The sequence below is a fragment of the Corvus moneduloides genome, chromosome 16 (assembly GCF_009650955.1).
Source record: "Corvus moneduloides isolate bCorMon1 chromosome 16, bCorMon1.pri, whole genome shotgun sequence".
NCBI classification, from domain to species: Eukaryota; Metazoa; Chordata; class Aves; order Passeriformes; family Corvidae; genus Corvus; species Corvus moneduloides.
The window spans coordinates 6,036,902-6,054,851 of NC_045491.1; the positions used below are offsets into that span (position 1 = coordinate 6,036,902).

General features: G+C 44.0%; 1 protein-coding gene across 3 annotated transcripts in view; it reads right to left on the reverse strand.

The window, feature by feature from the left end:
- Positions 1 to 17,950, reverse strand: part of TTYH3 (tweety family member 3) — a 74,317-nt gene that overhangs the window by 36,832 nt on the left and 19,535 nt on the right. For all 3 annotated transcript variants that reach the window (XM_032125506.1, XM_032125505.1, XM_032125504.1), the window contains exon 2: positions 22 to 191. In XM_032125506.1, coding sequence (XP_031981397.1) covers positions 22 to 191 — 170 coding nt within the window. The remainder of the gene's footprint in view (positions 1 to 21; positions 192 to 17,950) is intronic.

Below are 17,950 nucleotides of genomic sequence, written 5' to 3' on the forward strand. Positions count from 1 at the left end.
TGCCCTTGGGCTGGGCCGTACCTGCACACGAGGGTGGCGATGATGACGCACCAGGCCGTGCAGCAGCAGTCAGCATTGAGGTGCTCCTCGCTCTTGCGGTGGCGGCAGCAAAGCCAGAAGGAGTAGAACAGGAGGAAGAGCAGGTCCAGAGCCAGGCAGGAGAGAGCGATGCCACCCAACAGCAGCAGGGCCTGCGGGGAACAGAGACGGGTGTCACAGCTGCCCACAGCAGGGGAGGTCAGCCAGCGCCCGGCTGTTTGAAGGCTCTGCAAGGCATACCTTGAAAACAAGTCATTTTGTGGGTTTGGCATATTTTTAAAATATAAACAGGCGATTTTTTTCATCCCCCTTGCTCCGTCCCACTCAATGAAACCACATTCAGTCGCTCAGCAGTAAATAGCTGAGCCATTTTGTCTGTCCCAGCCTGCAAACAGCCTAAGTTAATCAGAGGGTTTCCTCTTTACTACTGATCACAGGTCAGCAGATTTAGAGAACAAAAATAATAAAAAAAATAGTTCAGCCAGCTGCCTCTATCTGTACAGTTTTTTAATCTTCATGAATAAATATAGAGGCTTATTCATTAGAAATCCAAGTGCATGAGTGGGTTTGAAAGGGGGTGGAATTTATTATACATGCATGAGATTAATTTTTTTAAAAATTAATCTCCATGCAATGCTTCTGTTCAAGGTAGACCCAGAATAAACGCTAAACCCCTCCATACACCATCCACTTATATAGGTACAACAAACGTGAATGCTACAGACACACTTGAAGCAGTCACAAGCTGAATTAGTGTGAATTATACCTATTTCTAGCCATGTTCCTGGAGGAAAGGGAAGTTGTAAGTGTTTAACTCCCTTTCAATCTCTTTTTATTCAAAAAAATCCTGGTTAAAATCAAAAAATGCAAACCAATTTTGTTAAATAAAATTTTAAAAAATAAATCCATTCCAACACCATTTCTAGCCACGTTTTCCCACCTGCACGAATCAAGCAAAAGGATACAATTTTATCCATAAGGTTTTTTTGATAAATCCTTCCTAGTGGTGACAAATGCCAGCTTACTAGAAATTCTTTAAATATCTGGAAAGGTTCCAAGTTACTTACTGCTGCCCCAATATTGGGAATGCAGACACAGATCTGTATCAGCTAACCTAGAACAAAGGTCTGGGTTTTCAAATCAGTATCTCTTTTCCTCCCCATGCAGAAATTCCTTAAAGGGCATTTATATGCTTCCTCCTGATTGAAACAATAACTTCCTGCTGATCAAAAGGAATACAACAAAGAACGCTGAGGTTGAAGTAAAGAACTTTCACAACTGGTGGCTATTTCTAACAGGGTCTGGTAGGAACTTGCTCTTTGTAGGCTTTCCTTTCCCCTCTTTCCCCTGCTCTGCTCCATAGGTACTCCCTGCTGAGTGATTATCCTGGCAAACAAGCCACACAAGGCCCTTCCCAGCCAAGAAACGTCAGCCATACATAACGAGGTCCACACCAGTTAAACCCAAGTGCTGCACCACAGATACTCCACGTAGCCACTTGCTCTTGGCTTTCCCAGCCTTTAGAAGCCCTCCCAAAGCCCACTAAGCACCCTGGGATGGGGGGAGCTCACAGGTGCTGCTTTCCCAAACTAAAGAGCAGAAACTCAGTCCCGTTGTGCAAAGGGAACTCTGGGATCTCTACCAGCGAGGAGTGGGGGTGGAAGGGAAAAAGCCCAATCCCCCTTTCCCATGCTTTCTCCAGATGGTGTGAGTGCTGCTTGAGTTCCTGAGCAGAAAGGGGCCTCTGAGAGGGAAGCTGCACTTGGAGCCCCACATTCCCCCACTTCTGAAGCCTTGCCATGCATGAGCACTCGATGCTAATTCAACTAACACATTTGGCATACCAAAGCTCCTCAGGGATACTCTTTATTTTTTATACATGTCAGGCTGCTGTAAGGCAAAGCTTTCCTGCCCTGCTCGCCTGCACTTCTTTCTTCACACCCTCAACCCTCCTGCACATGCTAAAAGGCATTACTGCTGGAAAGACAAACTCAGCTGAAAACATCCTCCCAGCAAATCTTTTATCAGCAAAAAATGCACACTGCAGCTCCAGATGTAGGAGAACCACCCCCATTGAAAGGAAACACTTAAAAAAAAAAAAAAGGAAAAATGAATATTAGATTGCCAACCAGCAAGCAACCTGAAGTCCTGGCTTTGAAGGGACACCTAATACATGCTTTAAATTTGCATCTGCCCAAAAGGACTTATCTGGCCACTATACCACAATCTGCATTTCATTTTCCAGAGAATATTTGTTTTCCATTAGTGGATATGTGCCATGACAACAAGTGAAATCATCCAGCAGAGCAGTTATTAATCTTTCTGACTGATGAGTGAGTTTAGGACCCAGAGACTAGCTGGCAGTGAAAGCCTGGTCACAGCCAAAGATAGTCCTCTGCCTGCTTGTCAGGATTAAACTACAGTATTTAAAATAGGGGGGTTGAGGCTGGATAAATCCTTAGACATTCTATCCTGCAACAGTAAATCTGGGACTCGGTTATCCAAGGCCACATTATCCCAAGTAAATGTAAAATTATGCACTGGGCCTTTTGCCACAAAAGAGCATCAATTCGTCTTTGAACATTTGCTGAGCTATCAGAACCTTTATAGCAAATGATGCATGAACTGCCCTTACAGGAAAATGGAGACAACTTGGAGGAACAGCATTTTACCACTGCACTGACACTAATGGCAGAAGTAGAGACAGAGCAGTCCCTGAAAACGAGAGTAAATCCAAGTGATATCTGCCAGACTGGCAGGAGACGAAGCTACAGTGTCAGGAAGCACTTTCAAAATAAAAGCTGCACACAGGGAAGTAACCACAGGAGCACTGCGAGCCTGGAAAGGCACCACAGGACCTGAAAGCACTTGGTGTTGAGCAGGGATGGTGCTGCAGTGTTAACAGCCTCTCTCAGCTCCAGCGTGGTTGCTGGGATTCGTGGTACTTACCAGCTCCATGGGAGTAAGATGCCAAAAAAGGGGCAGAAAACATCTAGATCCTCATGTACAGAAAGGGGAAACAAAGAGCACAGCAAAAACATTCCCCACAAAGCTACCCAGGGGCTGGTCAGCTCTTCCACGTGGTATGGTGTTGATATCATTCCTAAGGACTTATAGGGAGATGAGCCTTCAGTTTGCTCAATCCCTGCTCTCCAAGACCCTGCCTTATGTCACTGGGGATCAAATAAACCAAGATACAGCCTTGTCTGCTGGATGAAAAATCCCCATGTGAAACAGCTGCTTTCAGCTTGCAAGTTCCAAAGGGTGATCCACACCCCTAGTTACCTGAATGTATCTATGGACTGTGCTCCTGGAAGGGTAATTTTAGCTGCTGAAACTGCACTTACAGGAGGATACTTCCTCCCATCCAACAGATGAAGTCACAAAGAAAAGAGATCTACATAAGAACATAAGAAAAGGGATACACAAGATGTATTTATTTCCTTAGAAAGGGGGAAAGCCTAAATAAAGCCACAAGGCACCACAGTGCAGGAGGTAAACTCTGCGTTGCATTAATGTTAAATGTCAAGGTTTATACCACTGCAATAAATGTTGTTTGCTCATCACCTGACTTTACAGAAGCGTATTGGCTTAGGGACCTTTCTTCACACCACCATGTCCCCTCTGCCATGAAGATTATTTGGCACAAAAAGAGCTGGCAGCAGACTAGGTTTAAGAAGTTAATGCTGAATACACAAGGGCTCAAAACAATCCAGGTGTTCAAGTACAAGTTTTACCAATCTCAATTTATCCAACTTCCAATTACCACATTCTTTAAACCTTGACTGCACTAAGAGCAGTAGGGAATAGTGAGAAGCTCTTCACATGGAATAGACAATTGCTATTTTACTACTAGTTAGAAACTCTACTGAAACTTCTTAAGAAACCTGAGAGCAAAGCCAAAGCCTTCAGGTGGTTCCTGAGAAGCACTGCAGTTTCACTTTTAATCTTCCATCAATGATTTGAAAGGTATTTCATCTTAAAACTTCATCATTTCAGCCCACAGAACAAAAGAGCTACAGCTTTTGAGCACCTCAAGAACACAGCTGTCTTAATCATTGCCAGATTGAGAGCAGTTTACCTTAAAGCTAGCTTTTGCCAAAAGAAAGCTCCCCATTGAATCTGCAGCTAGTATTCTTTCTGTATTTCCATGCAGCGACTTGAGACAGTGATAATAAAACAGAGAGAAGAGGTTAAAGGAGTGTGGGAAGAGAAAAACGTTCACCCAGAAGAACAAATGAAGCAACTTGGGCTGCTGCCAAAGGAGCACTCATCTCTATTTATTCCATGAAGGACGGAAATCATCTTAGCAAGAAAAGAAACTGCTGTGGGATAGTGTCATGCCTACACTACTTCCTACACCACTTTCTTTTTTTTTTTTTTTCTTCCAGACTTCAGGACATCTCTCTAAAAAGCTTCTGTACTCACACATGATAAGCAGCTATCTCCTACTAAACTAACTGATTTTTTTTTTTTAATGCTGGCAATACAAGGAACACTCTGACCTCCTCATCAACTTGCTCTGAACATGCTGTGTGTTCAGAGACTTGATTTTCAGTACTTAAAAAATGCTGTACCAGGCGTTTGTTGAGATACTTGAGTGTCTCAGGATGTCACTCATCCCACAGCCCCTACAGAAGGGTAGGGAACACAGCCAACCCTGTATTGGCCAATGTGATATGGGGGGAGGATGCGGAAACCACTGCTGATGTCAGCACTAAACCATCCCTATCTCCTCACGGGGGACAGGCCTTCCCAGGCCAATTACTGTGCTCAGCACTGTGGAGGAGCAAGGCTGGGCAGGAAATGTGCTGTGGAAGAGGCTTTTCCCACGGTAGTGGGATGAATTCTCTTCCATGAGGGATCCATCTGCAACAGGGAAGAGCACCATGGAAACAGAGAACGGGTTCCACCGTCTCATCTCCTACAGACATCTCCCAGAGAAAGCACACTGGTAAGGGAGGGCAGTAGATTACAGATATATTTAGGGCAAGTCCACACTGGAGCAAGCAATATAGGCCAACACTTTGCCTTCAGCTTTTTTTGGGTATTGGCTTCCCTTTTCAGAAAGCAGGAAATGCCAAGGATTGTGTCATGCTTTTTTCTGTTTTTTTTTTTTTTTTTAAACACCTTAAGACAATACAGAAGACAGATTAGAATAAAAACAGATCTGCAGCTAAAACCTCTCCTAGCATGAGTCCATCACTCAATTCCATTTACCAAGTTGGTTAAATGAGCAGGCCAGTTTCCTCAACACTCTACATAGGCATGGGCATTACACAGTTATTTGGTATTAAAGCTGTGAACTAAAGCCACTTTAATTACAAATGAGTGTTCACACAGGGTTTTAATGTAGTTTAACTAGAACGGCCTTAATTCAGTGTAGTTTAATTCACTTTAGTGCATTTAAAGTGGTTTAACTAACCTGTTTTGAATTTATTCCTCCAGTTAATTCAGATTAATTTCTCAAGTGTAAGCAAAACCAAGAACAAGGCTAGGTTGATTAAAAATTCATCACAATTTCCTCCATACTAACATTGTGATCCCTTATTTCATAATTAAAGACTTTCAATATTGCCTTTATATTTGGTCCAATTTGCAGGACAATATGGCAAAATAGAGGCCAAAAAGACACAACTTGCTGATCCTTGGCTTATTGCAGCAATCAACTCAATATAATCACTGCCATGATTTTGAGAGCTGTGGTTGAATAGCACATAGCTCAGGTATGTCTGCAGACCTCAACTTCCACAGGTTCCATGTGGGCAGGTGCTAGAATTCATCAGAGCAGCTCATATCACACACCAAAGAGAGATGGAAAGCACAGAGTAGAAAGGATTTGCTTAACAATTGGGTTGGATATTTTCTCCTGCCCATGAATGCAGATCTAAGCTGTGCTAATCAGCAGTGAACACTGGAGTCCTATTGGGTTGAAGTCAAATAACAATCCACTTATTCCCTGAGTTGTTACCAACTCAGCAATCTCCATTTTACACAGCAAGGAAACATTCCCAGAGGTAACGGGGTCCTCTAAATTGGATGTTCTTATCCCTAGTTTCTCCATAATGCTGGCTGAAAGCCTCTGTGCACTACAGCAATGAAAAGAATGAGACACTCTCACCAAATTCAGTTTCCACTGACAGGTCCCCACAGACTAAATCTTTATTAAATGAGGCTTAGCTCAGAACTGGCAGCTTGTCAAATGAGCATTCTCACTGAAAAGGCCGATTTCCTTTCTGGGGATTCTGCAAATTCCCTTGCAGGACTCTAAAAAAACCCACCACCACGGATGCATCCGTATTCATGCAGGTCTTTGCCCCAAATCCCAGACCAGCAAAACATGTAAGGAATCCTCATGGGAACAGGCCTTCAGCTTTAGAAGGTTATTTGTTCCTAGCATTCCCAGCTGGACAAAGTTACAGCCATTAGTTAACTTTGTTAAAAGGCAAGAATCAGATAATTATTTGGGATATTGAGGTGAAGGGCACCAAAAGGGTAGCTCGAGGAATTTGGCAGGTATCCTGCACCATTCACATCCACACTCAGCTTGCCCAGCTCACCCGTGGCAGATCCACACAATTCCACCAGACATTCCATTCCCACATCAGATTAGCTCACACGTTCCCACCCAACAGCAGCTCCTCTACTTGAGGTCTTTTAAAAGCCACTCGATTTCCTTGGTTAGAAAACTGTATCAATCCATGAATGTCTTAAGACACAGGCTCCTCACAAGGAAAATTTCCAGCAAACTGGATAATGGAAAGAAACCCTATGCTATAAAGGGAGCATGAATTTAATGCTTCTACAACTCAGGGCTAAGCAAGCACTGCCTGTATTACCTGGTTCGTGCTCAAATGCTGTATAAATTCCCATGCCAAGACAATTCCCCAGCTCCAGCCCTCCAGCAGGAGCTCAGCTATGCTCATGCAAGCCTCGAACTCCCTGAAGGCAAGATGTGGTACTGCCTGCAGGCAGGGACCTGGGCACACTTGCAGAGCCGTGAGTGAGGCAGCACTGCTGTGTTTTAGAAAAGAAAAAAAAAAAAAAAAAAAAAAAAAGCAGGAAACACTTAGGCCTGAAGCCCAGTGATTTAATCCAATTTCCATCCTTTTTTCCCTTCCCCCTCCTACAACATGCACTCTCAGAGACAATACACTTCATTTAGAGGGGAAAAACATGATCTCTCCTAAGTGCCTGTCCTTACACTCTATCAAGCCAAGTGCTGGGACACTGCTTTTTTTAATCTATGATGGCCATTCATGCTCTGGCACAGAGCAGCCTCAAGGATTTTCTTCCAAGACCCCAGCTGTACAGAGTCTGTGCTTTACTCCACGTTAGCTGTTCTTCAGATATTGCTGTTCCTTATTAGATTTGGGTTTCAAACCCAAGTGTTCATCCCACTCCTGTGAATTTTAAGAATTCCCCACAAAGATTGGGCCTTCCAGTAGAGGAAGCACCATCTACAAGTCTCCTGTTCTTCTGCAGAACCCTGTCCTTTGCAGCAGACATGGCACCAGTTCAGATTAAATGCAGTATTTTGGCTCACAGCAACTTCTTGATCTTCTTAATCATCTCTTCTTAAACCAGCCAACCAAATCTGAACTGATCAGCCACTATGGAGTTTGAAGACACTGAGCCCAATCCTCAGCTCTGATGTCCTGGCGGGGAGGTCACTGCAAGCTGCACACACCAGTCACCAGTATTTTGCTATTTCTGTTGGGGGGAGGATAAACAAGGCACTGGGGAAGGAGAGGAAAGAGCACAGAAATGAGCAGAGCCACCCCAAAGTGGAACAGAAAACAAATACTTGTCCCAGTCGTGGAAACTTTCCCCAACCCATCAACAGGGCTAGCCCATCCCATCACAGGGATGGCAGTGTTTCCATGAGCATGACTGCTGTAGATAACGTGGTTCTGCTCCCTTCTGCCATTATTTTGCATTATTTTGAACTTGCTGGTTTGTCTTCAGGCACCATTTTAATCCCATTTATGTCTTGAGAGTTTTGGCACTGAGCAACTACAGCTGCATGCTATAAACTTGAGCATAACATTTGCTGCACTGAACCACAAAAGTTATACAGAATAACAGAAAGAACCCAAATTGGAATGGAAACTCTTAACATCAAATTGTTACTAATGTTAGACTTGAAAGGCAACTTAATGTTGCCTTTTTTTAATGTGTACAACTTGTTCCATATCATTAGCACAATGAAGAGGTCTTTTTCTAAACTGCAGCTATTAGGAAAATGTCTAAGTGAGGAGCTTTAGCACACACTTCAGCATTTGGAGGCACCCGAGTTTAAAAAAAAAAAAAAAATTAAAATTAATTAGAAGGAAAAGAGATATTTTCTAGCCAAGATTACAAACCCACTGCAAATGGCTTCATAAACTGCTTTTATTAGCACTGAATAGACAGGAAGGTAAGTAGCAATAATTGGGCTTCTGCATTTATGTGTCAGTGGTGGCAATGGATCATTTTGGTGTACTCAGGTGTCTTTGACAGGGAGATCCACATCCAGTTTGACTTCAGGTTGCAAACAGCCCAATCTTCAGAACAAGGAGTAAGAAGTTTTGGAACAACATGAAAATAACCAACAGGAAAACACCAGAGCACTGAGTTTCCATAATATTTACCCTACCCAGCTTCACTGGCATTTGTCTACACAAGTGAAGCAGGTCAAAAGGCTGTTTACACAGCAAAATCCTAGTGCAGTTTGTAATACACCGTAAGCCTACTACAGGGTGAGAGAAGCAGCACTCCTGATTACATTAGCAAATGACACTGGTCTGGCTGCCCCGAGGACTGACCTCTGGGAGGGGATAAAGAACAAAATCAAAGGCACACTGCCCTACATCTTCAGAAAGTCACAGCCCACTGTGCAACAGCCAGCAACCCACATGACATCTTCCTTAAAATAATTTGTATTTGAAGCCAGCTTTAATGCAGTATGTCAGTCATGTGGAGAGGCCATGAAGAGCTGGGAAGGGGCAATATCCCATAGGGACAGCTTCTATAAGTTGGGGAAGGGAGAACAGAGACCTCTGACCCATCTATTGACTGTGGACCTGCACTGACCTCCTTGCACAAACAATGCAAACGTGCCATTTTACTGCCAGAGACAAACAAGTGCCATGCTTCTCACCACAAATTCACTCCAAACTGCCTCTTTCAAGACTACTGCAGTCAGAGTTTAAAAAAAGAAATAATTAAAAAAAAAAAAAAAACCAACAGGGGAAAGAAAGGGAGGAAATCTCTTCCTTCAACTTAAAACTGTACCTTTCCTTCCCATAAAAGAGGCTCCATCATGTGCAGGAAACATTTCCATATCAAGTCTTCCTTAGTTTTATTTTGGGGTTGAGTTGCCTTTTCTCCTTTTCTTTCTTTAAAGAAGAAAAAAAGCTCTCAAAAACCCCTCTGGGACAAAGACTACCAATATTCACTATTGAGAACCTTCAAACCCATGAAAAAAAAATACCATAGAGGGACTAATGGAGGAAGCAGATCAAAAAAACTATCCAAGCTAGCCAAGACCCACCACAGTCACAGCTGGAGCCCGTGTTTCTGCACCACTGACAACACTGGGAGCGTCATTAACCACTTCTCCTCAGCCTATGCAAGGGAGGCTAGGGAGCTAAGAAAGGCCAACTGCAGACTCCTCGCCAAATGTGAGAAGGGATTAGGGCCTTCTCAGGCTGCTACCCCTGAAGGGAAATGCAATCTGAGTAGGGAGTTTTCTTTGCAGCTCTCCCCACCGGCAGTGCAGAGCTGCAGATGGTCCTCTCAGCAACCAGGGTCAAGCTCCCCCTCAAGAGCAGCATTCTGGTGAGTGGTCACTGCCTCATCCCTCTGCTTATGCTCCCCAAAGTCATCCTGATAAAAGGGGAGCACACGCTTTTTAAATTCACCTCCTGAATGCCACTCCTGAGTGAACAGGGGCTCAGCTAACAGCAGATGCACTTAGAATAGAACCCTTGCAGTTACAAGGCAAATCTGTTGCCCCAACACATATTCATGGAGGGCATCAATCTCACTCTCTGGCTCTGGTTCTGAGCAGCTCTTCTTGCAGTTTCTTCATTTCCCCACGGGGTTGGGGGAAGAGGGGAATCTGTCTCTTTTCAACTGTTTCAAAGCTGTTTAACTCTCTTAGGGTTTGCCTGCAAAGCTGAAAGCTGTCATGGACCACTGGCCTAAAAAAATGTAAAGTACTTGGTTTATATCAACTGTTTAAAGACAAATACACCTCACTTTTAGCTTCCTTTACTACCAAGTTTGGGAATACGTAGGACACAGGGCTATTTGGCTGTAAATAGAGGTTACATCAGTTAAAAGGAGGAGGTGTTTGCCCCACTGTGTCCTAATAGGATTTTTCATTAGTTGCTTTGCTTTCCCAGGACGTACACATCATATCCACTAGAAATCAATGCATTTTATAGGTAATTTAATACACACACAGCCTGCCTTCAGAGATCCTCTTATACTGCTCATGAGATCAGTGCTGGTAGAATTCCTCGAGTTCCTGCATTGATATTCATTCATTCAGCAATTCTTCTGAACCACAGAGATTGATTTTTCAGGAAAGTTGCCAGAATTCTCTTAGAGGTTCTGCTTGCACTTATGTCATGGCTATATTTAAAAGAAGGAATCCCACTAAAGTGGTTTATAACGTGCTCTGGCAGGACAGTGTAGACAGAGCTAAATCCTATTAAGCTACTTAAGTTGCTTTCCCCCTCTGAAGTCATCTGTCAAATGCTGGTCCTAGACATAACAGCCAACTATCAAACTAGCTTATCAAGAGTCATGCTTAAAATACCAAACAAAACTATAAAATGCAATCATCACACACATGAGGAAGAGAAGCTGGGGCAGTGTGCTGTTCCAGTAACCTCCTGGGATCCCAGAGGGTGGAGAAGGCTGGTGATTAGCTTTTCATTACAGTTAGATTGTAACCCACTTGCACACTACTGGACTTTAATAAAGAGAAAATAAGAATGACTGTGTCTTTAATGTTAGCCTTGACTCCTCTGAAAGGACTGTATGGACAATACATGAATGTAAGGCATACTTTTAAAATAGAGATCACACTAATAGGGCAGGAGGGAGTACCTGGGAAAATAAAGCACCATTCAGCCTTAACTCAGCACCCCACGGAGAAGGCGGAAAGCAGCATTCATGGTTATTTCAGCTCCTTTCCCAGTAACTCAAAAATAAGCACCACAGAGTTCTGAAAAGTTAATTCCCATAAATGTTAAATGTCCACATTTAAAGCTCCAGCTTTATAGCATCCACTCCACTATGTCAGCATGTTACTGCTGCTGTGTCAACATGTCACTGAGATTTCAGAGACAAACCTCAATTCCACAGATTCCATACAATAGTAGAAAACAATAGGCTGGAAAAGACCTCTGGAGGTCACTGTAGTGCAACCTGCTGCTTAAAGGAGGGCTAATTTAATAGATGGGGTTGCTCAGAGTCTTGCCCAGGCAAGTTTTGAGTGTCTCTAACGCTCAAGTTCCCAAAGCTTCCCTCAGCCCCTGCTCCAGCACTATGAAGAAAAAAGCTCATAAGCGACTGCACCCACATTCCATTTCCCATTTCAGCTTGAAGTTGTTGTTGCTTGTCCTTTAGCTGGGCACCTCTGAGAAGAGCCTGGAACCACCTTCTCCAAGTCCCTCCTTCAGTTATGCAAAGACTGCTCACAGATCTGTCATTTCTCCTTCTCCACTCCAGGCTGAAGGGTCCCAAGTCTCCCAGCCTCCCTTTGCAGGTCAGGCTCTGACCATCTCAGTGGCCCTCCCCTACACATGCTCCAGCTCATCAGCACTTCTCCTGCACTGGGGCCCCCAAGCCATGAGGCAGTTACACAGCATTTATGCTGGCACACAACTGGAAGAGAGTCCATGCATTTGAAATGGCTGATGACCCCATTTTAGGGCTACTTTCAGCTTGGTTACAGGGCTGGGCAAAGCACAAGCCTTCAGAGCTCGGGTTTGCCTGCAGCTGCATGACCCACGCCACTTGATACGGTCACCAAGCACCAAGAAGTGACAGATCTCCCCCACATCTGGCAGTCGCTCTGTGGGCGTGAGAAACACAGCAAGCACCATCAGAGTCTGAGAGAGACTCAACAGCGTGCATGTTATTCCTCAAAACAATACAATGAGACAGCTGAGGGGAGAGAAGAGGAAAGGTAGGGAAAGGGAAAAAGCAGCAATAGAGAAGTTACATGCTTCAGACTGAAAACAAGGCACCTCAGGAGTTATTCGGCAAGCCCAAGTGCACGGATGCTCCTGCATCCCATTGGATGCTGCCTTCCAGAGCTGCACAGCAACGAGCCCGGGAGGTGGGAGGCTGCCAGCTCGCATGAGCGCTCCCTGCTCAACCCCTCCTCCGCATCCCCACAGCCCGGCCAGCACTGCCGCCGCTCCAGCTCATCCTGCCCAGCTCATCCCAGTATTGATCGCCTGTCCCCAGCCGAGGTCACTCAGGGAGACAGCCAAAGGAGACAGGACCTTGGTTAAACAAATGAGCAGCCACACCAAGTTATCACAACAAGAACTTGCTCTATCTTCGTCCACAGCTCAGGTTTTCCTTGACAAGCGGGAAGGCAGAACTGCAGAAATAAAGAGGAGGTGGAGGGGAAGGGGTGAGATGTGCAGATGTGCTTGTGCCTGACACAGCTCAGAGAAGTGCTGACACCCAGAAGGGATTAATGCTCCTCAAAGGCAGCACTACACAGCACAAGTGCTGCTTCTGTAGGTGTTTCACTCCATTAATTTAGGAAAGTGAGGGAGGAAGTGGTCTCTACAGAGAAAGCTACCCAGCCTCAGCTTCCCTATGAAAGGGCTCCAATCCCAGAGTTCCAGACCACACCAAAGTTTACAACAGAAGATCAAAATTCTCGTGGAACAAGCAGGAGAGAGTACAGAAACTGGCATCATGTGGGAAAGCGACTGATCCAGCTGTTGGGCTCACCACCACCACAGCCACAGAGCAGGTCATGAAGCCAACTATGGATGTAAAGGAGCAAAGCTAGTTCTGCTGCCTGAACACCACAGCTCACAGCAGGAGAGCTTGTTACAGCTCCCGTCTTGCACAACGACCGAAACCAAATCCCCATTAGATCAAAGCAAAAATTAATCTAAGACACAGAACCTGAATGCAATGATTTGCAAGCTCTAGCACAAGAAAGGTCTCAAATTCTCTCCATCCAGACCCCAAGTCACTATCTTCCAGGAACGCTCAGAGCCAATAATGGAATCAGCTCCTCTGCCCTATTTCCCACTATGTGCAGGAGAAGCTCATCTTCTGAGCAGTCACTATTGATCAGGTGCATCTTCTCAGACAGTGAAGTCCCACAGCGCTCACTCTGAGCTTGCCCCACTCACTGAGGTAGCAGGGGGAAAGCAGCAGCACCTCTCCCTTTCTGCCATTACACAACTGGACTTACATCAGTTGTTTATGCAGCCAGGAACACCTACCTGCTTCCCACTATTTATAAACCAAAAGCCAAACCACTGCAGAAACAACTGTGTTTTGTGTCACTGCCTGCCCTGAATTGCCTGCCCCTCAGCTGATCAAACAGCACTGAGGCAGATGAGAAGCACTAGCATGAAGTCAAATAGATAAGCTTGGCTCCTGACGACCCAACTCTGCACTGAAACGGGAGGCCCTGAAGCAATCCATGCTGCCAGCTCTGTTGGGGATAGAACGAAGAGCAGATTTAATATCTTAAAGACAAAACCCACAGATTTCCTGTACGCAAACATACCCACACCCATTGCTGCTATGGTTGTTTCAAAGAGGGAAAAGCTCCAAGAAATAAAGCACCTTCACACACCTTCTTGTCAGAGGGGAGTAGATCCTGCCAGTCTACTCAGTACTAAAACAATTTAGAAGTTTTTAGGGACTATGTGCAAATTCATTTCAAAATCTGTCACATCTGCTCTTGGTTGCTTTTAGCAAAACTACTTGTAAAGACATTTGATAAGCAGACAGCTAAATATTAGATTTCTTTATTACTTGGCAGTAGCCAGAAAGGACTGTAATCATTCATATGGGCACAGTTCTTAAGCTTATAAATTACTGTTATTTCTGAATCAACTTACTTTTACTTCAACAAGAGAAAAAGAGGTAAAAAGCATAGTTTTAATAAGTGAGATCTCCCCAGTTTTGACCAAGTACTACTTCCCTCATTAACAGCTGCCGCTACATATGAAGGTGTCAGACTTTTTTCTTTCTTTCTCTTCTCCAACATCACAGCTGAACATTTAGCAACAGAAAAAAACCAAGAAAGCCACCATGGAAAGTGATGGGCAGTGTGGCTCTCCGTGGGCTCAAGCAATCACTCACCCACCACATCACTGGTGTGGTCTCTGAGCTGGAGACAATGCCTCTCTTACTAGAACAGCCAGGAAAACGAAACAGTACGTAACACAGCTACTTCCAAAACCTGTCATTTACCCCATCCACAGAGGGAAGATATCCAGGTTTTCCTGTATTTTCTTCTCCTCCTACAAAAAAAAGGCTGTAAATCCCTATGTCCTCAAGTGAGACTGACTTTGATATCCACTACACAAATACCAAGATGTGTTGTTTAGGTGAACTATCCAGAGGTCATCATCTCCCATCTGACCTGCTGGAGCAGTGAAGCACAGCGGACACAGCTCCACACTAACAAGCAAGGCTATTTCTGCTGCTGTGCTTGATGATCAAAGCTTTTCCCTAAAATAATAAGATCCCAGGGGCTCTAAGACCAGTTTGGTAACAGCTAAGATGGGAGGAAGACCCTTCCCTTTCAGGATACTTAAGATGGAAGCAAACACCACACAAATTTGGTGTTAAACTGATGCACAGCAGCAAGGATGCCTTATTAAAACCTGCAACTAACTTAATCAAGGAATTCTAATATTCATAACTGAACTTAAAAGCACTACCCTCTGGGATACTAGAGAATTTCCCCTCAAAGACTGTTCACCTCATTGACAGTCATGTTGCTTTTCATAATCTTGTTCACAAATTCAATCAAACTCCAGATAAAATCTAATCAAGTTGGACAGGCTGAATTGCAAGGGCTGTCGTTTCAAGTCCTTTAACGGGAGGTCAGCTCAAAGTAAGCCTCTGATGTCCCAGGACTTGAACAGGATTATTTCATGTAGTTCATTGCTGTAGGCACCAAAGATCATTTTAGCTCCCCAAACTATTTTTAATACTGACTCTAGTGGAGCATTTGATCTCCAGACAAGCTAGGTTTAGTCTTCAGTCCTTTTTGCTCAAATCCTTAGCGATTTCTCCAGGCACAAAAGTGGCTCTCTCAGGTATAGAAAAGAACAGCTATTCACAAAGCTTCATTATTATAATTGTTCTTCAACTGAAGTTTGTCCCTCTGGAAAACATCACCACCCTTGAGAACTACTGCTAGTCTGGAGATACTGACCATCCCAAAACAAATATAAAAGTACCCAGACTGCCAGGGCAAAGCATTAAGGAAGACCTCATCATTCACATTTAAGACATGCTGGTCACTTCAGTCTGCCCTCTGGAGACACCCTTTTCCTTTTCCTCCCTCCCCTCAACTGAAAAAACAAAATTTAAGCCATAGTCAAGATTTAGATCCTTTGGCTACTCCCCAGCAAATAGGCATTAGGAAAAATTTACTCCCACAAAAATTAAAGAGAATGAGCCCTTTTGTAATTATTCAATGCAGACTGAAAGATTCAAAAGCATCAACATAACTTATGATCTTGAAAATAAAACTCTTAACTCTTTTGAATGCAGGCTGATATTGTATGAAAAAAACTATTCAAGCGGTGCTTGGTTCTAAAGTTAATTAATTTAAAATTCCATCAATGGAGCTCAGGAATGATTGGATAACACTTAAATACCATAGATGACCAGTGTGACATTGCAAACCAATGTGACTGGGGTTAAAGCATGTCCAGCCATAACCCATGTGTGGCTGTCACCTGACTGCCTTCCTTCTATCCACCAAGCATGTAAAAATCCTTGTTCAGACTAATAGATCCAATGCAGATTCAAGGCAACTCTCTCAATGAAAGTGGTATTGATGAAAAAAATGGTTTCATAACAATATTAGTTACAAATTCTATTACAACTAAAATCTTACGAGGAGAACACCTCTTGTTACCATCATCATACTTCCATGGATAACAAGACAATGAATGGTCCCAGTAGCCAAATTGTGAATACTTGAAAAGTAATTATTTCTCAGCTACTGAACAGATAAACAGAACTACCAAATTTCCAGCCAACAAGCCACTCCCCTTCTTCCTCTTGTTCAGCATGTGTTGCTCAGGCCATTTCCGATTTTGATTCCAGCAGGAAGAGCTATTTCAGCCAGTGCCCAGAAATAAGAAACCCAGAAACCCAGACTGACTGGCTGCACTGCTTTAAAAAAGCACTTGGAAAAAAGGCCACTGATTAAAGGGAGGCTGCCTTTATCTCCAACACACCAAACATCTGAAAGGATGTTCCCTCCCAGACACTTCAGTGTATGAGTCTTGGTTCCCTTCCTTTCTTTTTTTTTTTTTAAAGTCTCTATAAAATAAAAGAAAGTGTTTGTTCATTTAACTGTTTATCCAGCCAGCTTCAAAATTAAAGTATTTCTACCCTGTCTCCACTCCAGGTTGGTCCCTGGTGACTATCTCCAATATTTTACATAACAACATGTCTTTCTAGAAACTAAGCTCTAGGGAAAATGAAGAAGTAAGGAAGCTCAAGCCTATTTATCAGGGTTGACACTTCCTACCGGAATGCAGCACTGGAAAACCATTTCCCTGACAAATGGATGGGCCTGAACTGAGTTGCACAGCCCAGTATCTCGCTTTCAACCTCATTACTCTTCTAAAGAGGTACAGCTCTGAAGAGGGCTTCAAAATGCAGACAGACTTGCAAGAGGGAAGCTTGCAGGGAAGGTGGGGACTGGAGCTACGTTACAGACACCAGCTGAGCTCCAGGGCTCTAGTGAAAGGAGTCATCTGTGCCACTGCTTGTCCAGCTGTGAAGTGGCATTACAGCCCCACCTCAGCCACTCTCACACAGAATGGCCACATCCCATTTCACATCCAAAGCTTTCATGCACATTGGTGAGGAGCAGATGCACACAGACCACCCAATGAGAGCATCACATCACAGATAATCTACTGCTGTAGAAAGGAAAAATTGATCGCCTGCTCACGTGGCAACAAGAACAGCTCAAGACTGTTAAAGTGATGGAGAGCATGGTCTTAAGGGCAGAGAGAAACAAAAAGAGAAGAAGCTCTGAAAAGGATGGTTGATATTACAACTTTAAGAGGAATATTGCCTGCTCAGCTACAATAGTGCAGGTCACAAATTAACCAGAAATAAAATGCCATTACAGACCCCTGTCACCAGCAGCCCAGTGGGTTGTTCTATTTGCTCTCAGCGTTGTTTCTGAATCCAAACCAGAAGGAAGCCATAAAGGGCAGGAAACAGCTCATCTAAAAGCCAAAACCAGAAGTGTGTTTTTTCCATGATGGGTTGAAAAAAGCTATGGTTTATTAAAGCCTATGGGGTCACATGAAGACCGAAGTCAGCCAGCAACCTTTTATTTTGTTCCTTATTTATGCTTCTTGATTCAGCACTCAGGATATTCCAAAAGGGAGATTCAGCACAAAGCCTGTCATGCCCCACACTTTTCCACCCAACTCTTAGTGCTGAAGCACTATGAAGGCAGAGGGACTTTGTTTCTATGCCAGGTTTATGCCAGGCCAGGGTTATAACAATTCATCTGCCATGAATATCCAGTGTTTCATGCGTAGATCAGATGCCCACTCTGGTTCACTGGGCAGCTGTTCAAACACCCTGGCCTCTGGCTAGCAGGGGGGCTCCTGTGCATACCAGGCCTAGTTACACTATAACTGGAATCAGACCT